Here is a 23,380-nt window from a genome sequence, read left to right as displayed (position 1 = left end):
TGTTTAATAATGTATCAAATACACAATAAAATAATAACAAAATTTTATTTGATCATGTGTTAAATTACATTTAATTATTGGAGTATTTATGTAATTATTTCATATATTGTGCACAAAAATGTGCCATGAAATAATAAAAACTGTCACTATGGCTTATCAAAATTCTAACATCTGATTGGTTAACCTGCACAGCAACCAAATGCCAGAGAATGAATTAATTAACTACAGTATATACTTATGCAATTATACATGCTTTGAACCAAAACAACACATTTTTTTCTTTAAGATTTTTGAATAAGTATTTATTAAACTATTGTCTATTAAACAATTTCTACAAAAAGCAGTACATTTATTAATTTATTTATTCAGTGTATATATTTCCAGTTTTATATAAATGATCACATACATAACTTATTTACTGGCTTCTTGATGTGGTAAATTGTCCACTGATATTCATTCAGAATAACATAAATTCACCTGTATTTTGGAAAGAGACTAAACTAGATTTATATAAATACTCGCATCATAAATAGTTACAAAAACAGCATGAATAAGATATATGTACTGTTTTCATGTCAATATTAGCACATCTAATCCTCTACTGACCCTCAAATGCACATAAACACATAAACAAACAGGCCGATTACCAAGGAAACCCCCATCCATGTGTCACAGTGACACGTGGCTTTACTTGCTGTGACCTTACCCTCAAAGACATGGTGACAGAGGGAAGAGACAACTCTCACAGACCTTTAGGCAGCCTAAACAGGTAATATCTCCACAATGTCAAAAGACAAAACAAAATCCCAGCATCTGAAATTAAAAGCAGAATGATTCACCAGTTTCACAAAAAATGGAACTGCAATAAAGAAACTGCATAAACTCATGCAGTGCTCCTTTAAAACAGAGAGTAAAAACTGGAAACCTCATTGGGGCAAAGCAAAACGCATCCATGGTGTGTCACTGCGTGTCTGTTTCATCAGTAATCCATCTGGCTTAAATGTGAATTAAAAGGCTCTTGAAAGACGAGTTATTTTTACAGTGCAGAGTGGAAGCTAGCTTCAGGGGTTACATTGCTCCCATTTGGCCCCTGGTGTAAACATTGGAAGGCAATGCAGCACCTCCTCTTTGGCCAAGACCCAGACTACTCAGTAAAAACTCAGAGAGGGCTGAAGCTCTGAACACACCACAGGGAAAGTGCTCCGAAACAACATCGTCAACTTTATCAACATTTACTTTGATTCTAAAGAGTTAATTTGACAAGCAGCATTTTAATATTTTTACAATTAATTACATGACTACATCAAAATATCCAACTTTTTAGTTTTCATGGATTTATTCAAAAATATTTTACTACTTAATTGCAACAATTTTCAAAAGGAAGAATGATGTTTCAAAGTTTCAATTTATGGTGGATTTCACTAACTTACAAACGATCAAAGTAATATAAACAGGGTGAAATACAATATATGCGTACACCTTTAATATTTGTTTAAATTTACGAGTTGGGCCTTGACCACACATTATTTGTAGCCATTAGCACATTTTTCAAGTATAAGTCTAGATCAATATTTGACCAGTCAGTTGTTAATTTAACTTGGCTCCAGGTTGTTGACAGGGTTTAAGGTAAGACTTTGGGAAGACCGTTATGGAAGCTTAAATCAACCTGCCTTATCTATAGAGCTGGATATTTGGCATTATCCTCTTGTGTCTAATTTTCAACACAAACTTTCCCTCTGAGATAAAAAAAGAATCAGTTTGGAGGCCTGCTATGAACAGAATATTTTAGGAATACCAGTTTCACTGTCCGTATTAAAGCCAGTTTTACACGGCCCTATGCACTTAGACCGTGCTGAGCAAGAAAGAAGCTCCTGCACCAAAATGCAGGCTTTCTTTCTCGACTGAAATTTGCAGCTGCTCACATGGACAAGCCAACCACCTTCTGGAGAAAGGAAATGTTCAGACGATTCAAAGATTGAGTTACAGGGCCTTGTGAAAGTATCTACCCCCTTGTTACCTTCTACTTTTTTACATTCCAACCTGTAATTTAAACGTTTTAAATCTTATTTCATGTGATGGATTTGCACCAAGTAGTCTAAGTTGGTGAAGTAAAAAGAGAAAAAAATGTATATAAAAAAAAACAATTACAAAACGGGAAAAACAATTAAAATTGGCACATACACGTTTTCATCCCCTTTTGCTATGAAGCTCCTAAAACGTTCTGGTACAACCAGTTACCTGTAAAAGTCACATTATTGGTGAAATGAAGTGTCCCATGATCTGTCAGTATAAACACACCTTTTCTGAAAGGCCCCAGAGACTGAAACACCACTTAGCAAGAGGCATCACATCACGCAGACCAAGAAGCTCTACAAACAAGTCAGGAACAAAGTTGTTGAGAAATACAAGTCAAGGTGGGGTTATAAAAAAATATACAAATCTTCTGTTTCCCCGGAGCGCCATTAATTCCATCATCTTTAAATGGAAAGCACATGGTACCACAACAAACTTGCCAAGTGAAGGCCGCCCACCAGAACTTAAAGACCAGGCAAGGAGGGCATTAATCAGAGAGAGTGCAAAGAGACCAAAGGTAACCCCGAAGGAGCTGCAAAGTTCCACAGCAGAGACTGGAGTATCTGTCCATAGGACCACAATATGCCGTGCACTCCACTGAACTAGGCTTTATGGAAAAGTGTCAAGAAAAAAGCCCTTACTTAGTGTTAAAAATAACAAGGCACGTTCTGCATTTGCCAGAACACGTGGGTCACTCCCCAAATATATGGGGGAAGGTGCTCTGTTCAGATGGAACTAAAATTAAACTTTCGACCACCAAGGAAAACGTGTGGCGCAAACCCCACGCATTCCATCAGCTCAAGAACACCATCCCCACAGAGAAACATGGTGTTGGCAGCATTATGCTGTGGGGATATTTTTCAACAGCAGGGACTGGGAAACTGGTCTGAGTTGAGAGAAAGGTGGATGGTGCTAAATACAAGGATATTCTAGAGCAAAGACTGGGACAGAGGTTCACCTTCTAGCAGGACAATGACCTGAAGCATACTACTAAAGCAACATTGGAGTGGTTTAAGAGTAACAATTTAAATGTGTTGGAAAGGCCTAGACAAAGTACAGACCTCTAACAAATTGAGAATCTGTGGTTAGACTTAAAGCTTGGTGATCACAAGCAAAAACCATCCAGCATTAAGGAGCTGGAGCAGTTTTGTCTTGAGAAATGGGCTAAACTCTGGGTGGCAAGACGTGGGAAGCTTATAGAAAGCTATCCAAAGAGACTCACAGCTGTAATTACCACAAAAGGTGTCTCCTCAAGGTACTGACCTTTGGGGGGTGAACAGTAATGCATGCCAAAGGTTTCTGTTATGTTCTAATTGTTGTTTTCTTCAAAATAAAAAATAATATATCTTTAAAGTTGTAGGCATGTTCTTTAAATGAAATGGTGCAAACTCTCATCCACTCCCCAAATACAGACAGCATATTAAGTGTCCCACCAGAGACAAAACACACTGGACCATTGTTACACAGTTTTAAAGGACTCATATCATGCTGTTACCAGGGCTGCTCTGGGTTTTCCGGATCATTATCTAATCCACCTCATCCCAACCTACAGACAGAGACTAAGAGCTTCCAAACCCAAGGTTCACACTGTTAAGAAGTGGACTGAGGAATCAAAGCAGATGCTACAGGCCTGCTTTGAATGCTCAGACTGGACTGTTTTTGAAACTTCAGCCACTGACTTAAACCAACTAACTGATGTGGTGACATCATACATCAGTTTCTGTGAGGACATGTGTGTGCAGACCAAGACCTTCTGTACCTTTGGGAACAACAAGCCATGGTTTACTCCACATCTCAGGAATCTGCGCAGGAACAAGGAAGAAGCTCAAGCAGTGGAGATTGGGCGCGGTACAAGCAGGCCAGGAACAAACTAACAAAAGAGATCAAAGCAGCTAAGAGAAGCTACAGTGAGAAGCTTAAGAACAGCCCTGACGTTTGTGATCATGAAATCCTTTGAGCGGCTGGTGCTGAAGCACCTGAAAGACATCACAGGCCCCCTGCTGGACACCCTGCAATTTGCTTATCGAGCAAACAGGTCAGCAGATGATGCTGTCAACTTAGGTCTACACTTCATCCTGCAACACCTCGACCACCCAGGGACGTACGCCAGGATCCTGTTTGTAGACTTCAGCTCGGCCTTCAACACCATCATACCAGACATCCTCCACCAGAAGCTCACCCAGCTCAATGTTCCAGCCTCCACCTGTCAGTGGATCAACAGCTTCCTGACGGACCGACAGCAGCAGGTGAGGCTGGGGAGCATCTTCTCGCGATCCAGATCTGCCCCCCAGGGATGTGTTCTATCCCCACTCCTCTTCTCTCTGTACACAAATGACTGCACCTCATCGGACTCGTCCGTGAAACTCCTTAAGTTTGCAGACGACACCACTGTCATTGGACTGATCCAGGACGGTGATGAGTCTGCATACAGACAGCAGGTGGATCGGCTGGTACACTGGTGTTGTCAGAACTACCTTGAACTGAACCCATTCAAGACTGTGGAAATGGTGGTGGACTTTTGGAGAACACCACCCCCATACACCCCCCTCACCATCCTCAACAACACTGTATCGGCCGTGGACCACTTCAGGTTCTTAGGATCCACCATCTCTGAGGACCTGAGATGGTCCTCACACATAGATACTGTTCGAAAGAAGGCCCAGCAGAGACTGTACTTCCTGAGGCAACTCAAGAAGTTCAACCTTCCACAGGAGCTGCTGGTCATCTTCTACCCTGCCATCATTCAGTCTGTCCTGTCTTCATCCATCTCAGTGTGGTTTGGCTCATCCACAAAACAGGACAGGTCCAGACTGTAACGAATAATCAGGTCTGCATAGAGAATAATCAGGGCTGACCTTCCCTCCATCCAGGACTTATACAGGTTTAGTGTTAGAAAAAGAAATGCAAAAATCTCTGCAGAACCCACACACCCTGCACATAAACTGTTTAGAGTTTTACCTTCAGGCAGTCGCTACAAAGCACTGTTCACTAAAACCAGCCGCCACAGAGACAGTTTCTTCCCCCAGGCTGTTTCTCTGATGAACATTCAATAGAGTACAAATCAACAGCATACAGATGTTGCAAATGCATATTTTTTGTTAGATATGTGTATATTGTACATTGTAAATTGTAAATTTGTATATTCTGTAATGCAAAAACAGAACAAAAGAGTAAAGTGTACTGGAGTCAAATTCCTTGTTTGTATGCACAAACTTGGCAATAAAGCTGATTCTGATTTTATTTTCACATTGTGAGGCAACAAAACCTAGAAAATGCCAAAGGGAGTGAATACTTTTGCAAGTCATTGTATTTGGTCATAATGGCAAGACATGTTTTGTAAGTGTCAAAGTGAGGGTTTCAAACGTAAGTAAACTGCATTAACTGTCCAGCATGGTGGCAGCTGGATCATGTGATGGGGTTGGTTTCACCAGAAGCATTGCTTCTGCAATGGACTGGAATAATGAAGAAGGAATACTTTGAAATTCTTTAACTTCCCCTTAAATCAGGACAACGATCCCAACCTCACATGGTATGAGTAAAGCATACAAAACTCATGGAATGTTCCCAACCTCAACCTAAATGAAAATTTGTGGACTATGGTTGAATGCCAGAACTCAACCAATTTGGGAAGCTCTGGGAACATGAGTGTCAAAGTCCACAATGAAGCCAGTTTTACATGGACTCATAGCATGCTGACCAAAAAGAAGCTTCTGCACCAAACACTAGAATAAAGCTTGAAAACCCCCAATAACACAAAAAAATTATTCTGGAAATTTTATGGAAATTGGAAGTGTAATGATTAAACTTTGGTCTAATTTGCCACAGTGAAAACAAGAATATTAGGAGGACAAAGGAGGTGCTTTCAAACATAAGAACATTGTACCAGTCGTCAAGCATGATGATGGCAGCATTATGATGTGGAGCTGTGTCACTAAAAGCTGACAAATTGACAGGATAACTGAGGAATACCTTCATCTTTTTGAAGTTCCGACCTCAACTGCATTGAAAATGTATAGATTCTGCTCACACGCCGGCTCAGTGCCGGGAAACCCACCAATCGCCACTGGCTCTATAATTACTCTCATAAACAATTTGTAAATATTCAGCAGGGATTATGCCTGAAGCTTACTGACGTCCTGTGGTGGAGGTGCAACATGCCAAGAAACACTTAACCCAATATTAGTTGGGGTGTTTGTTAATAGTTAACTCTGGATGTAATTGTATTAATTTTAAGGATGTGTGGATTCGATTAAAATTTCTAACTTTTGCACCTAGTTCTTGTTATTCAAATCTGCTGTACACTGTGCATCATTCTATGCTGGAAAAACACTGGTTTAAATAAAAGTCCTGAATTAATATAACATTTAAGCCTATGATGGGTAAATGTAAACTTTTGCCTGGGGACTGTAAGTTAGTTTTTTTTTGGCACTAATGGCCGTTATTGCACAGTAATCAGACAAGAAAGTGGGTGGACAGCAAAGGGGAAGACATGCAAATACTCAGTTTGACACTCTGGACAGTCCTCTGAATTAAAATAAAAAATGTAAAGAAAGAAAACTGCCTCAAGCCGATATCTATGTATTAAAATGCACCTTGAATGCACCATATAGAAAATCTCAACTCTTGACATCAAACATGAGCGCTTTCCACCTCACAGGCAGCAGGGCTACATTAGCTGTTGTTTAATTAACATTGTTTTAATCCTATCAAAAGGACAACCTTTGCCTCACTGAGGGCTGAATGCAAATTAACGCTGTGCACTGAACTGATAAGGTTATTAGATTTTTCCTTCACAGTCAGCAACACACCGAAAAAGATGTTCAGATTTCACCATCACTCCTGTGTCTAAAAATCCGATCCGAAGATAAAAGGGCAGAACTCAAATTATTTTGAAGTGCCATGCCAGGTGGGATCAACAAATACCCGCTTCATCTAAAAGGACAAGTTTGTTAAGTGGATGTCAAAGAAATAGTTGCCTGCTGCCTGCCTGCCAGAGGTGCCTGGCTTGCAACTATTTTGGGCGGCGGTACCGAGCCACACCCAGGACTCATTACATAGCGACCGCTCATTCAGATCAGCTGAGCGCTTCCCTCTTTGGCATTTAACTGACATTCTTGTTAATCCTTCAAAGGTACGAGACTTTCACTGAAGTGGAAAGCCAGTGTTGGTGCGCTATTCAGCTTTTTTGTGTGCCAGCACATGTACAATTACGTCAGGATGTAGAATCTATTGTTACATTATTCATTACAAAGCTCTGACTGATTAGGTTCACTGCGATATGACAAAGAATAGCTCCGATTGTGTAAATCCACCAGGACGCAACAGCTTTGTTCGCCGGTCTGTAAGCAGTAAAGGGCAGGAGATAATTACAGGTGAGTTTAGCATTGAACCTTTGGAAATATCAGGATGGAGCTGCCTGCATGACACCTCCCCTACTCGACTGGGAGCTTCACTAATATTGAGATGAGCTGCTGCAAGGATGTCACTCACTTTAAAATCAACAGCATCTTATTGTCTCAGGAACTAGTATAAAACCTTTTTCACTTTAGGAATTACTCCACCCTTTATGTTGGTGGTTCATGATGATGTTCATCATTTACGTTGCATGCAATTGCCAAGAGGAATGTGGAAGGTCTTTATTCAAAAAAATAAATAAAATGGTTCTGTAGCTTGACCTTAACTCTGACAGCAGATTAAATCTTGCTTTTTGAATTCAAAAGGTTTTCAAATCCATCCATCCATCCATCCATCATTGATAAGAAGAATGCCATTCTGTATATCTGAAAGGTAATTTTTTGCTGAAAAGAATAAATTCAGGAATATTTATTTTCAAGATTGATCCTGGCTATTAATTCTGTAACTTTTCTGCCATAACCAAGGCAGATAGCTGAGTGGGAATATCTCTAACTAGAGTTAGGTGTTTAAATGTTAAAGCAGCTTAACATACAGGCCAGCTTATGGCAAGCAGCTGTTGTAGCAGCATGACATTGTCCATGGAGTCAGGTATTCTTTCAGAACAGCAGTATGAAAGTAAACCAATAGGCGTTCGCTCTTGAGACCAAGGGACCACCCAGGGATCCTATTCCTACACAATCCCACACAAATGAATGCATCAAACTAAAGCAAACAATTAGGTCTGCAGAGAGGATCATTAGGGCTGACCTTCCCCCCATCCAGGACCTGTACAGATCTAGGGTCAGGAAAAGAGCAGCTAACATCTCTGCATTCCCCACACATCATGGTCATAAAATTTTTAGACTTTTACCTTTAGGTCGGCGCTACTGAGCTCTATTTGCAAAACCCAGATGCCACAGAGACAGTTCCTTCCCCCAGTCTGTCTCTCTGATGAACACAATGAACACCTTACAGTCTGAGTAGTGCAAGGTACATTCTATTTATCCTTATTTTATTACTTCCAAAAATTTATATATTTAAACTTAATGTGTACACTGTGAGCACTTGAAACCGAAGTCAGATTCCATGTTCTTGGCCAATAAATTTGATTCTCTGTCAGATCCTGGTTGCTCCTTGCCTGTATTATCTCTTTGTCAACCTGTTGAGCTTGCAAACATCTTGGTTTTAAATAGCCTGATCACAAAGTGGTTTCAGCTAATGTAAGATAAACTAAGGGACCAAAACAAGATGGAAAATTAGCTTCATAATATAAAGTGCCACATATCAATCAAAGACAATACCAGGTGCACAAGATTAATTGCCATTCCCTTCAAAAATAAAGATTTCTGAAGAGTTATTATATTAACCATCAAGTTTGTGTGTTATCAGTAAGACCCATGAACCCAGTCAAGTGTTTTCAAGATTAATAGGTGGGTATATAGGAAGCAGTGAATCCTTATCTGCTTTTAAATAATCAGCAATATTTTATGTTACTGATTTATGTAAGATTAACTCGTTACCTGGCTGGAGCCTGCTTTTCAGGTCCCTTGACCTGGAACCTGAACCCGGCAGCTTTAAAACAATGATTCAACACACCTCTGATATTTGCATTTACAGTAACCAACTATAATAACACAACTGCACAGCCTCCAGCCAAGCAGAGTTGAATTAAGCTGGATAGCAAACCTATTGAAAATGTACTGTTAAGGCTACTACAATATGTCAGTCCAATAAAATGAATGCATATAGTATGAATACTGTATGACTTAAAACTCTGAAATAAGAATATTCTGTAGGGAATGTCTGTTGTTTTAAGCTAAAACGTAACTAACATGACCGTGTTGATATTATCACTAAACTTACTCAATTACTGAGTGTTTTTCAACAAAATAATCCTTTGAATTAATAATTGTAACAACTAATGATACTTTTAAGGAGCAAATTCATCTAATGAGTTAGTGACATGTAGCACAAGGGGTTTTACATGGAAGGGAAGATGTTTTGTTTTTCCTTCACAGTTTAATCCCTCTAACTGTGTAAACATTGACTGACAGATGGTTCAGCCAATCACCTGCCAAATTTTGCCAAATGACTGCCCTTTTCCAAACAGTCTGCAAGGAGAACTTTCCAGATGGCTCGGTACAACAAACCACTTGGCCAAGCACTTTTAAAGACAATACCAATGTACTGATTTAAGTTTAAACTACTTTAACTCCACTAAGTGCAGCTAAGTCTAACAGTTGCTCAAAATTACAGTGGTTTTAATGATATTTAAACTTTAAAAGGTAAGACACTAAAAATAGCAGCAAAGATACTGATGAAATATGGGGGACCAGCTGAAAATCCAAATAAGGTCAAGCCTTAGTATGCAAAACTCAAGACTGACAGATTTAGCATTTACAAATTTTGGATAAAAGAATAAAAAGAAGCAAAAAACTAAAGAATAAACATTTAATATTTCACGATGAAGCAATCTGGTTATAACTTCATACACCCAGTTTGGTCAACATGACCTTTAAGGGTTGTTTAATTTTTTTAACGCAGGATCTTTACTTTTAAAAAAGTCACTATTCTAATGAGTGGACAAATTAAACACCTTAGTGAAATAAATATGGATCTTGAAATGAAACAATGAACTGATAACCAACAGCAGCACACAGGGTTAGTCTAAGCTAATGGATGATGTTGACCAAATCTAACTGCCCTATAGGTCAAATCTAACTGCCCTAACTTTACTGCCCTATAGGTCAAGGGTTTTGTAATCTTATGAAAGCATTTCTCAGCCACAACTACAGTGGAAATAAAGATACAAGGCAAGAGGTTCTTTAAAAAATGTACACGGAAAAAGTAATGAATGAATATTTGTACAAATTTAAGACCTAACTGAAGGTAATTTAAACTCTTGACTGGGAAATTTGGGCTTAGTTAAGACTGTTTAAAGCCAACAACTGGGATTATTTTAAAGATTCTGCATACACCTTGTTAAAAGGGAAACTAAATTTCCCTTGTCATTTTGAGACACATCTGTGGTTCATTGTGTAAGTGAGACTGAAAGAGAGCAAGACTTTCAGCAGATAACAGGAAGGCTCAAAGGAGTGCTTTTAAACAGTTGCCAACTCTGTTTCTCATTTTGTCTGTTTTAAAATATTAGTCAAATCCTGTAAGAAATTGACTACTCTTGATGCCGCCTCTGCTCCTAATATGAGTAAATAATTAACGTTCAAATTCTTACGAAAAACCGAGATTAGAAGTTGGTCACATAATTCAGATTGGTGTGTCTCTTTGAAAGATCCAATTTAAAGTTAATTCCTGGCTAAGTTCTCTGTTATTTTAGCTTAAAAGCTTTGACTTTATTCACAATTATATGCCTTCATAGGCCTGAGTTAAGAAGCTTATAAAACACTTTTCCATTAGCACCTGCTCAGTTCAACTCTACATGGATCTGTACAATTGAGCACCACCTCAATGTAGGTGGTGTAGTCATAACAGGATGGCTAAAGAGTAACATGATGTGATTTTTATGTGACAAAAAAACTCACAGCAAAATAATAGAGTAGATTTTTCTGTTTTGCTTTACTCCGTCTAGCTCAACATGTAGTTTCTCATCAGCCACCACGCAAAAAACTGTCTTCAGTGTTGCTGCTTTCCTCAAAGCTTGGAATACACTCAGTCGTTGGTGCGAGTTATTAAAAAATGGCATGACCCAACCAGTGATGCTTCCTCCTAGCCAAGCATCGGTTGGCATTCTTCTGACCTCGCATTTTCAGCTTGACTCGGCTCGACTGGAACCCCGGCTGAGTAGATATTAAAAAAGGAGATGGCAACATTTACCAGTATCTAGTGGAAAACCCTTAAAACTGTCAGTTGGGTTGAGTCGACTATGTAGGTACTAGTGGAAAAGGGGCTGTCTTTCCCCTAAAAATGTTAAGTTGCTGGTCAGAAAATGTACAAAAAAGGAGCCGAGGTCCACAGAAAATCTAAGGAAGAACCTCAGATAGCCCAGAGAATAAGGACCAGGAGAACTTTGTAAAGTCTCCCAATTTGGAAGAAATGAAGAATGACTCAAGACTTTTACATATGGAAACACTGACAGGAAAACACAATCATGTACATCATAATTAAATGTTAAATGTCTTGTGAAAACAGATTTGGATCAAATGACGAGAGATGACAAGAGGGCGAGGTGAAAGCCAATAGTTCTAAAGCCTATTTGTTTCTTCTGCTGATATTTGTTCAAATTATCGATCACCCAACCCCACTCAGACACCTAGATAACCCTGCTGCCATAATGTACCCTACATATTTGATATGGGAGCTATTTTTAAAACTTGGGTCATTCAGATGTATGAAAAATTGAAAAGGACTGGAGGAGGGAGGGAGTGAGAGATGAAGGGAAGGAGGCAGGGAGGGGGCAAGAAAAGGAGAGGGTGAAGGGTGGCAGAAAGAGAAAGAGGGAGAGAGAGGGATTTACTGTAAGAGAGACAAATGTCAGAGGAAAGGGGAGGTGGAGGGATGGCCATGTGGGTGGAAAAAGATCGGTGATGGAAAGAAAAAGAGAGGTGGTAACTGAGGGGGTAGAGAAGGCTGAGCTGGATAGAGATGACCTTTTATCGCTTGACTAACACAGCATTCTGTCACAACAATGCAGGTTGATGGCATAATGTGGTAGTTTAGGAGGGAGGAAGATGCAACAGTTTAACCAGACTTTCAGATTCAGTTAAATGCCAGACTTTCAGATTCAGTTAAATGCTGTAATACTAAATCCAAAGCAAAACAAAATAAAAATAAAAATGCTTTTCATATGCAGCCACACACTTTAACATATTGTACATGGGTTTTATGTAATAAAGACATTAAATCTGGCAGCTTTAACACAAAGATGTGCAAACTTGTGAAAAGGAAGGATAATGAAACATGGTTTTTAATACTATGCAGAACCACCATTTGGTGCAAGTAGGGCTGCAAGTATTTTTGGGTGTGTTTCTATCAGGTTTGCATGTCTAGAGAAAGAATTCCTTTTCCAATTCTTAACAAAAATATTTAAACTGAGTCAGAGCATCTATGAACAGGGGTTTTACACTCTTGCCGCATTTAATTTTGTCTGTACTTTGACTGGTCCATTCTAACACATACATATAATTTGATCTGAACTGTTGTATTTTAGCTCTGGCTGCATGTTTAGGGTCATTATCCTGATAGAAATTGGTGGCATTGGGACAGAGGTTCAAAATTGCTTGGTGAACCGCTGCCCTGGTAACAAGTCTTTTGCTGCCTCTAACAGGTTTTCTTCCAGGATCGCCTTCTATTTTGCCCTTTCCAACTCTATTTGCTCTATCCCTGCTAGAAGAAACCGTTCCCACAGCATGATGCCTCCACCACCATGTCTTGTCATTTGGATTGTGCATTCATGCGAGGTTGATTGTCTGTCAAATATAGTGTTTTGCTTAAGGTGCAAAATGTTAGATTATGGTCTCAACTGACCAGAGCAACATCTTTCGTATATTTGTTGTGTCCCTACATGTCCTAAGGCAAACTACAAATGGCCCTTTTGAATCGATTTCTTTCTTCTTCCCATTGTTCCATAAAGGCCAGATTTGTGGACTAACAATAGTTGCGCTGCTGACAGATTCACCCACGTGAGCTGTGGATCTCTGCAGAGCCTCCAAAGTTACCAAGCACCTATTGGCTGCATTTCTGATTATTGGTCTGCTAGCTCATTACTATCAATTTAAACTTCTCCACCTTATCCCTGGCTTGTCTACTGTGTTCAATGGACTTCATGATGCTGTTTGTTCACTGATGTTCTCTAACAAACCTCTGAGGTCTTCACAGAACAGGATGATTTATACTGACATTAAATTTAGACACAAGCGAAGTTTACATACCTATTAACCCCTTACTCCCTGTAAGCTTTTTACAATTATATATAAAAAAATAGATTTGTATTTTTCATATCAAACAAATTATAAATTAAGGATAGATTGTTAAAGGTATTTAGGTATAAAAAGGCAGGTATTTAACTAAATAAGGCATAATTGGACATAACTCTCATCGTTAGCTGGAGTCAGAGTGCTTTCAATATGATCTTTGCAATGTGTCGAATGTTCGTCACAGTGGTGGTTTTTGGCAAATTTGGGGCAGTAGTCCACAAAGGGTCAATAAATGATGTTGGATTCTAAAGGAATTTGGTTACACTGGGTTTTATTTATGGATTTAGAGGAAATGGGGTTAACTGGACATGCAAAGACAATAATTTTCAGATTCTTATTTGGAAAAAAAAATATTGTAAACCACAAATAATTTTTTCTTTACCCGCACACATAAGATCCAATAAAATACGTTGAAATCTTTTTCTATATTATTAAAAGTCTGAAAAAGTTAAAGGGGTTTGAATAATTTTGCAAAGCATTGTATGTGTGCCTTAAATCAGTCCACTAGCAAGAAAACAAACGCCTACACACCCTCTTGGTGAGCTGTGTGTCCATCATGAAGTTGTGGACATGTTTCTCAGCTTTGGTCAGCTCCAGCTTCCTGGCTACCACAGCAACCACCAAAGCTGTGCATCCCGCACCCTGAGAGAGAAAGAGAGAGAGAGAGAGAGAGGGGAGGCGAAGAAAACAAACAGTCAGGGCACAGACACATTAATGTGGGAGATTTCTGGATGGGGAGCCACCTCAGACAATTGAAGGTTTGCAAGGGCAAATATGAGGAGCTGAATGACAGAAGGAGAAGTGAATAGGGGGAGAGGAGAGGATTAGGAGGAACAGCTCTGCTCCAAATCCACATTTCTTCACTGTGAGAAGCAAGCCAAGTCTATTTTCACTTTCACTCCATCTGGTGTAAGATGCCTTCTATATATTCCCTACATATGCAGCTGAAAAATATACCTCCTTGTGGGTAGAAAAATTGAAAAATCAAGAATCGACACCACCTACTTGCATTTAATTATATGTTGTAAATTTGAATTACACGGTGCCAGTCTTCTCCTCTCACCGGAGACTTGGAGGCCTGCAGGACGTGTGAAACTGTAAAACATAGACCAGTTTGTCTGTATTCCAGCTCAACCCACGTGGGACACACAGCAAAATTCATTTGGGAGAGAGTGACAGCAGCCTCTCAACCAGTAAGACATGCTTGAGAAGAGGAGCAGGAACACAGGGAGGAAAGGCAGACTTAATTAACTTTCAGATTAGACGCTGTTTTGAATGGGGCTACTGAGTGCTCACATGTTCCTCTGAAGGGGGCACACACACAGGGAGAAAAGAAAGGGAGAAGGGAGGAACAGATATGGAAAAGCAAGAAATCATGCAGGGAGGGATGAATGAAGGTGATGATGGTGTGTGGATGCAAAATAGCAGGGGAGGAAAATAGAGAAGGCAGTGTTAATGAGGTCACATTTCTCCTGATAGGCAATGAATTAAGATTAAGAGTGGTTAATGAAAGTGTACAAGTGTCTTCCTTCCTGCTTGTGAGCATGTGCATCTCACAGAATGGGGGGAGAGAAACAGAGGATAAAAGAGATGTATAAGAAGACAAACACAAGTTTAGTGAGTGAGTGGAGAGAGGCTGCAGCATTCCTGAAACGTGTAGGAAGAAAGCAGTGAAGACTTTGTGCACACTCTTAGAAGATAAGACAGGTTTGCCAAAAATAAGTTTGGCTGGCTTCAGAGGTGTAATGCACAGACAAGCATTAGTGCCCACGTCTATACACTCATCCACTCTATTTCCACTCATACAACAGCTATGAATAAAATATGATGAGAGCCAAAGGAAAACCCTTAGAGCATTCATACATGCGCTCAATGAACGAGCGTCACAGTACGTGCAAACACAGTGCGGCGTGCATAGGCGTTGTTTGCACAGGAGTCCTCTCTGGTCAGGAACAGTAGGGGAGTGATTAGTTCATCAGGGCAGGCGAGGTGTGTGTATGTGCTTTCGCTTGTTATAGGACGTGTGTGTGCTTCTGTGTGTATATGGGAGTTTATTTGTATATGCGCCCTCATCCATTTGATTCCAGCAGGGTTCCCTCTGCAATCTCCACAGAGTGACACGGCTGATGATGGCTGTGCAGCTGTGATTTGTTTTATACGCCTGTCAGGGTGTTTCCCTTTGCTTCCTCCAGTACAGCACAGCCATCCACACAGCAATCAGAAAAAGAGGCAATATTTGGTGGTATATAATAATTTGAGTGTAATACCAGTGCATACCAGTAATAGAGATTTTCACTAACCCCAATGCCCACCCTTGGTGGGGGCATTGAGATAAAGAAAAAGAAAAAAAAAAGCATCAGAAAATGTATAAATAATTTGTAGTATCATCATTCGAATATTCAGACATAAAATCACAATTACATGTTTTCCAAAATCATGAAGCCAGAGTGCACACTGTTATTCAAAAGCCTGTAGAAGCACATTTAGTACAGTTCTATTTATGTCATTACCAGTCTCCTATTATTGTTACTCTTACTCTTACTCTTAAAGATGCCTCAATTCATTGATATTTGCAGGCATTTGTTTTTGCACAGCTCTCTTAAGCTCCCATCATGGGATTTTTTTAATCGTGTCTAGAGGGTTATCAGTCACTCACTAAGCCTGATTTGCTGAATTTGAAGCATCTAAACAGTAGTTGACAAATAAAACTATAATGATAGTCAACCTTTGTTTGGAAAAGCATGTCAACTCACAACTGGTCAAATGCTACTAATACAAGTTGTGTTTTAAATGAAACTTAAAAATAGGAGGCGAAGATGCATGTCTGCAGTGTGTTTAAAAGTTTGCGAGCCATAAAAGAAATGGGTAGATCTCCTCTAAATGTCGGCCTAGTTTTTGGGACAACTAAAAGCAGCTGGTCAGCTGATCTAAGCGCCTGTGAAGGAAGATAAGAGTGGAGTAGATTCGACAGGTACAGAGGAGCAAGACCATTCAAGCATTTATAAGCAATAACATTTTAAAATAAATTCTGTAATGCACAGGGAGCCGATGAAGAGAGGACAGGACAGGTGATGTGTTCATATCTCTGCATGCCAGTAAGAAGACAAACAGCAGCATTTTGAACAAGCTGAAGACGAAATAGAGATCCTTGAGTGACACCAGCATAAAGTGTATTACAGTATTTGAGACGAGTTGAGATAAAAGCATGCATCATTTTCTCCAGGTCGTGCCTAAACAAAACTGGCTTGAGCTTTACTACTTGCCTTAACTGAAAAAAAACCCTTTTTGCAAAACAGATCTTATTTGTTTAACAAATTTTAAATCCGAGCCCATAATTGTTCCCAGATTTGTTGCCCTCTGTCTGAAATACAACTCAAGGGAACCAAATTTAATAGTTGTGTGAGGTGCTGTTAGGCCTGAATAACCTCTGTTTTGCTTTTATTGTAGCTCAAAAAGTTCAGCACCATCCAAGCTTTGACATCTTCAAGGCAATCTAACAGGGGTTGGATGGAGCATGGATTTTCAGGTGTAGGTATATCTGGCAGTTGTCTGTGTAGCAATGAAAGAAGAGGCCATGTTTTCTAAATATGGACCCCAAGGTCCATATTTGTCGGTTAAAGCAGAGATACATTAAAGTCGCAGGACACAAGGCCTAGAGAAGACTTGTCGGAGAACGCCTGGTGGCCGGGTTGCTCCACGCGGGACCTGGCCAGGCCAAGCCCAACACGAGGCCATCTTCCAGTGGGCCCACCAGTTGCAGGGGAACAATGAGGGACCGGTGCAAAAAGCATCGCGCAGCGGTGGACACCTCGACGGCCCGCTCTCCGAATGCTTAGGCTCGCTCTAGGGACGTGAATGTCACCTTGCTGGGCGGGAAGGAGCCTGAGCTTGTGCGGGAGGTCAAGAGATATCAACTAGAAATAGTCGGGCTCACCTCCACGCACAACGAGAGAGGGTGGACTCTCTTCTACTCTGGAGTGGCCCACGGGGAGAGGCGGTGGACCGGGGTGGGATTGCTTGTTGCCCCCCAGCTTAGCCGTCTCGTGTTGGGGTTTACCCCGGTGGATGAGAGGGTCGCATCCCTGCACCCTCGGGTTGGGGACAGGTCTCTGACTGTCGTTTCGGCCTATGAGCGGAGTGATAGTGCGGAGTACCCAGCCTTCTTGGAGTCCCTGTCGGGGGTGCTGCATAGTGCCCTTCCCGGGGACTCCATTATTCTGCTGGGGGACTTCAACGCCCACGTGGGAAACGACAGTGACACCTGGAGAGGTGTGATTGGGAGGAATGGCCTCCCCGATCGGAATCCGAGTGGTGTTTTATTATTGGATTTCTGTGCTAGTCACAGATTGTCCATATAGAACACCATGTTCATGGATAAGGGTGTTTATCAGTGCACTTGGCACCAGGACACCCTAGGCAGGAGGTCGATGATCGACTTTGTTGTTGTGAATTCAGACCTTCGGCCGCATGTTTTGGACACCTGAGTTAAGAGAGTGGCTGAGCTGTCCACTGATCACCACCTGTTGGTGAGTTAGATCCACTGGAAGAGGAAAAAGCCGGACAGACTTGGCAGGCCCAAGCGTAGAGTGAGGGTCTGCTGCGAACGTCTGGCAGAGCCCTCGGCCAGGGATGTTTTCAACACCCACCTCCGGGAGAGCTTTGACCAGATTCCGGGGGAGTATAGGGACATAGAGTCCGAGTGGACTATATTCTCCGCGTCTATTGTCGATGCTGCCGCCCGTAGCTGTGGCCATAAGGTCTGTGGTGCCTGTTGCAGCGGCAATTCCCGAACCCGGTGGTGGACACCGGCAGAAAGGGATGTTGTCAAGCTGAATAAGGAGTTCTATAGGCTGTGGTTGGCTTGTGGGACTCCTGAGGCGGCTTACGGGTACCGTGAGGCCAAGCGTGCCATGGCCCAGGCTGTGGCTGAGGCAACAACTTGGGAATGGGAGGAGTTCGGTGAGGCCATGGAGAAGGACTACCAGTTGGCCTCGAAGTAATTCTGGCAAACTGTCCGGCACCTCAGGAAGGGAAAGCAGTGCTTTGCCAACACTGTTTACAGTGGGAGTGGGGAGCTGCTGACCTCGACTGAGGACATTATTGGGCGGTAGAAGGAGTACTTGGAGGATCTCCTGAGTTCTGGTTTGGGGACCAGCGGATTTCGTCTCTTCTTTTTGCAGATGACGTGGTCCTGCTGGCCCCCTCTAGCCAAGACCTACAGCATACACTGGGGTGGTTCGCAGCCAAGTGTGAAGCGGCTGTGATGAAGATCAGCTCCTCCAAGTCCGAGGCCATGGTTCTCGACCAGAAAATGGTGGCTTGCCCTCTTCAGGTTAGAAGGGAGTTCCTGCCTCAAGTGGAGGAGTTCAAGTATCTCGGGATCTTGTTCACAAGTGAGGGGAGAATGGAGTGGGAGATCAACAGGCGGATTGGTGCTTCTGCCACAGAAGTGGGGATGCTGTGCCGGTCCATTGAGGTGAACAGAGAGCTGAGCTGAAAAGCGAAGCTCTCGATTTACCGGTGTACGTTCCTATCTTCACCTATGGACATGAACTTTGGGTCATGACCGAAAGAACAAGATCCCGGATACAAGCGCTGAAATGAGCTTCCTCCATCGGGTGGCCGGGCACTCCCTTAGAGATAGGCTGAGGAGCTCGGGCCATCCAGGAGGAGCTCGGAGTAGAGCCGCTGCTTCTCCACATTGAAAGGAGCTGGTTGAGGATGCTCAGGCATCTATACCGGATGCCGGAGCCGGAGGGACTATGTCTCTCAGCTGGCCTGGGAACGCCTTGGGCTCCCCCCGGAGGAGCTGGAGGAGGTGTCTGGGGACAGGGAAGTCTGGGTGTCTCTACTGTCTACTGAGTCTGCTGCCCCCGCGACCCGATCCTGGATAAAGCGGAAGACAATGACTACGAGTATGAGTGCTCAGTGACAAATTTAATTAATTGAACTTGGTAAATTCAAATTCAATTCAATTCAAATTCAAAGATACTTTACTGATCCCCGAGGGGAAATTAGAATTCCAGTACAACCCGTCCAAACATACATCATGACACAAGACAATGGGGGGACGGGTCACCGAGGCTTTGCTGCCCACTCACAGGCGCTGCCCTTGCTAGATGAGAAAAGAGGCCACATTAGGTAAGTAGAGGGGAAAAAAAATCATATTTCACACTTTATCCTTAGCAGGATACAGTTTGAGATTGCAAAAAAACCTCAGCACAAAGAAGCAACAAATTTACAAAACAACATCATGCCAGGAACGGTGAAGGTGGTGTGAGGAGTGCAAATGTTTATCTTGAGCATGTGTGTGTGTGCGAGTGAGTGTGTGCAAGTAAGTCCATGAAGCACTGTCACAGAGGCCATTGTCCTTGATGGTTCGTTGGAATGTTCATTAACCGGCCACAAAGTTCTGAGCAGGTCCACAGATGTCCTCAGGGAAGGGAGGGGGCAGAGGGAGCAGAGCGTCATGTTTACATAACTTCCAGGAGAAGTTGAAGATAGCCAGCCATCAAGGCCGCGCAGGGGAGCCAGATTCAGAAAAACAATAATTATTTGGGTTAGGCTGACTCTTAATTTTCCGTCAGCCTTGAGAGTCTCACTGGTGCTTCTCAAAGGCAAATTCAAACAGCCAAATTCCTGGTCTTTCTGCCAGATCCGAGCGAACAACTTTCTCCAAGATTTATCCCATTTCACCCCTGAGTCCAGGAACCGCAACCTGCCTGCGATCCTGTGTAAGGATCACATCCAGTCTGCAATTCAGCTCACGTAACATCTCAGTCTGAGTGTTGATTGCTCTGAAGATCCCATCACACATGCCAGGCAGCCTTACAATGGCCAGAACAGCTGCTGACATTCTCCGAATTTCTCGATATGCCAGGTAACCGCTGAATCCAAAAAGCAGAAATCCTGATATCAAACATCCAATTATATACACATCTTCCACATCCTCGACTGATATTATTGACAGACACACAATCCTCCACTTCTGCCAGGAGTCCATCGTGTATCCGGAGAAAAATGTCCCGTCCGGGCAAGTGGGCTCTCCTGACCCCTGTCTTCTCGTCGAGAAAATTTGATCAATTGCATTGAGAGACCAGCTGACCAAATCCATATTTTGGAAGAATTTGGAAGATGTGCAAAAAAAATGTTCCTATATATAAAAGGAGTCTAAGCAGCACTAGATTTCAGGGTTGATCAAAATACATATTATTATAGGGTAAGGTTAAGGCTAGAATAAGGTAATTACCCATACCAGAGCAGCCAAAAATAGCAAGTTATTTTTTTTAGGTACTAGTGGACATTATTTGTCTCAGTTTTTTTGAAAGTGAGCTGACAGGAATGGGGTGGAGAGAGGAGATAGACATGCAGCAGATGTCAATGGGCCAGGACTAGAACAACGTGACAGCCGTGTCGAGGACCAAGGCCTCCATACATGTTCCAAAATGCCATCAGTCCACAGAATACTTTCCCAAATGTTTTGAGGATAATCAAGATGTTTCTGTCTAATGTCGAATGCTTTCTCCAGGTCCACCAAACACATGTAGACTGGTTGGGCAAACTGCCATGAACCCTCGAGTACCCTGTAGAGGGTATAGAGCTGGTCCAGTGTTCCATGGCCGGGACGAAAGCCACAATGCTCCTCCTGAAGCCGAGGTTCACCTATCGGCTGGACTCTCCTCTCCAATACCCTGGCGTAGGTCTTACCAGGGAGGCTGAGGAGTGTGATCCCCCTGTAGTTGGAACACACTCTGCGGTCACCCTTCTTATGAAGGGGGACCACCACCCCAGTCTGCCAGTCCAGAGGCACTGTCCCCGACCGCCACGCAATGTTGAAGAGGCGTGTCAACCATGACAGCCCCACAACATCCAGAGACTTGAGGTACTCAGGGCGGATCTCATCCACCCCTGAAGCCCTGTAACCGCGGAGCTTTTTAACCACCTCGATGACTTCAGCCTGGGTAATGAAAGAGTCCAACCCCAAGTCCCCAGCCTCTGTTTCCACCAGGGAATGCGTGATGGCAGGATTGAGGAGATCCTTGAAGTACTCCTTCCACCGCCAGATAATGTCCCCAGTTGAGGTCAGCAGCCTCCCACCCCCGATGTAAACACTGTAAACCCCCATTGCTTCCCCCTCCTGAGGTGGCGGACGGTTTGCCAGAATCGCTTCGTGGTCAACTGGTAGTCCTTCTCCATGGCCTCCTCAAACTCCTCCTAGGCCCGAGTTTTTGCCTCTGCCACCGCCTGGGCCGCGGCACGCTTGGCCTCACGGTACCCGTAAGCCGCCTCAGGAGTCCCACAAGCCAACCACAGCCGACAGGACTCCTTTTTCAGCTTGACAGCTACCCTTACTGCCGGTGTCCACCACCGGGTTCGGGGATTGCCGCCGCGACAGGCACCGCAGACCATACGGCCGCAGCTACGGGCAGCAGCATCGACAATAGATGCGGAGAACATGGTCCACTCGGACTCTATGTCTCCAATATCCCCTAGAATCTGGTCAAAGTTCTCCCGGAGGTGGGAATTGAATACATCCCTGGCCAAGGGCTCCGCCAGACTTTGACAGCAGACCCTCACTATGTGCTTGGGCCTGCCAAGTCTGTCCGGCTTTTTCCCCCTCCAGCAGATCCAACTCACCACCAGGTGGTGATCAGTGGACAGCTCAGCCCCTCTCTTCACCCGAGTGTCCAAAACATGCGGCCGAAGGTCTGATGATACGACAACAAAGTCGATCATTGACCTCCTAGGGTGTCCTGGTGCCAAGTGCACTGATGGCCACCCTTATGTTTGAACATGGTGTTCATTATGGACAATCCGTGACTGGCACAGAAGTCCAGTAACAAAACACCACTTGGATTCCGATCGGGGAGGCCATTCCTCCCGATCACGTCTCTCCAGGTGTCACTGTCGATTCCCACGTGGGCGTTGAAGTCCCCCAGCAGAATAATGGAGTCCCCGGGAAGGGCACTATCCAGCACCCCTGACAGGGATGCCAAGAAGGCCAGGTACTCCGCACTACTGCTCGGCCCGTAGGCCAAAACGACAGTCAGAGACCTGTCCCCAACCCGAAGGCACAGGGATGCGACCCTCTCATCCACCGGGGTAAACCCCAACACGAGACGGCTGAGCTGGGGGGCAACAAGCGAACCCACCCCAGCCCGCCGCCTCTCCCCGTGGGCCACTCCAGAGTAGAAGAGAGTCCAGCCCCTCTCGAGGAGATGGGTTTCAGAGCCCACGCTGTGCGTGGAGGCGAGCCCGACTATTTCTAGTCGATATCTCTTGACCTCCCGCACAAGCTCAGGCTCCTTGCCCCCCAGCGATGTGACATTCCACGTCCCTAGAGCCAGCCTAAGCATCCGGGGATCGGGCCGCCAAGGTCTCCACCTTCGTCCGTTGCCCAATCTTCTTTGCACCGGTCCCTCACGGTTCCCCCTGCAGGTGGTGGGTCCACTGGGGGATGGCCTCGCGTCTCTTGTTCGGGCTTGGCCCGGCCGGGTCCCGCAAGGAGCAACCCAGCCCCCAGGTGCTCTCCGACGAGTCACGACCCCAGGCCTGGGTCCCGGGTTGGACCTCATAGGCTGTACCGGGCGACGCCACGTGCCTCGATTTAATAGTCATCATGAGGGGTTCTTGAACCGCTCTTCGTCTGACCCGTCACCTAGAGCCTGTTTGCCATGGGAGACCTTACCAGGGGCATTTAAGCCCCAGACAACATAGCCTCTAGGATCATTCGAGCACTCAAACCGCTCCACCACATTAAGGTGGCGGTTCAAGGTTCAATATCAATAATATTAATATTGCTATTGTTATCACTACATAGCTCTCCAAGTTGATTGAATAAATGTTTTATTTTGACTTAAAAGTTCTTCTGCCTTCATTCCCCCTGACTCTACATCTGTGGAAGCACTAACATATATATTTACTGCATGCATTTTTCTGTAAAACAGTTAACATACATGAATCACAAGAATGAACAGAAGAAA

The 23,380-nt window shown here is 43.3% G+C and overlaps 1 protein-coding gene across 1 annotated transcript in view; it reads right to left on the bottom strand.

Annotated features, from left to right (window-relative positions):
• The window catches only part of kcnn3 (potassium intermediate/small conductance calcium-activated channel, subfamily N, member 3), a 115,420-nt gene that overhangs the window by 16,245 nt on the left and 75,795 nt on the right, over positions 1 to 23,380 (bottom strand). Inside the window, exon 7 of the mRNA XM_047361961.1 lies at positions 13,929 to 14,039. Coding sequence (XP_047217917.1) covers positions 13,929 to 14,039 — 111 coding nt within the window. The remainder of the gene's footprint in view (positions 1 to 13,928; positions 14,040 to 23,380) is intronic.

Source organism: Girardinichthys multiradiatus, chromosome 3, assembly GCF_021462225.1.
Source record: "Girardinichthys multiradiatus isolate DD_20200921_A chromosome 3, DD_fGirMul_XY1, whole genome shotgun sequence".
Taxonomy (NCBI): domain Eukaryota; kingdom Metazoa; phylum Chordata; class Actinopteri; order Cyprinodontiformes; family Goodeidae; genus Girardinichthys; species Girardinichthys multiradiatus.
The sequence above is the reverse complement of the archived record's forward strand: the minus strand, read 5'-3'. Positions and strand labels throughout refer to the sequence as shown.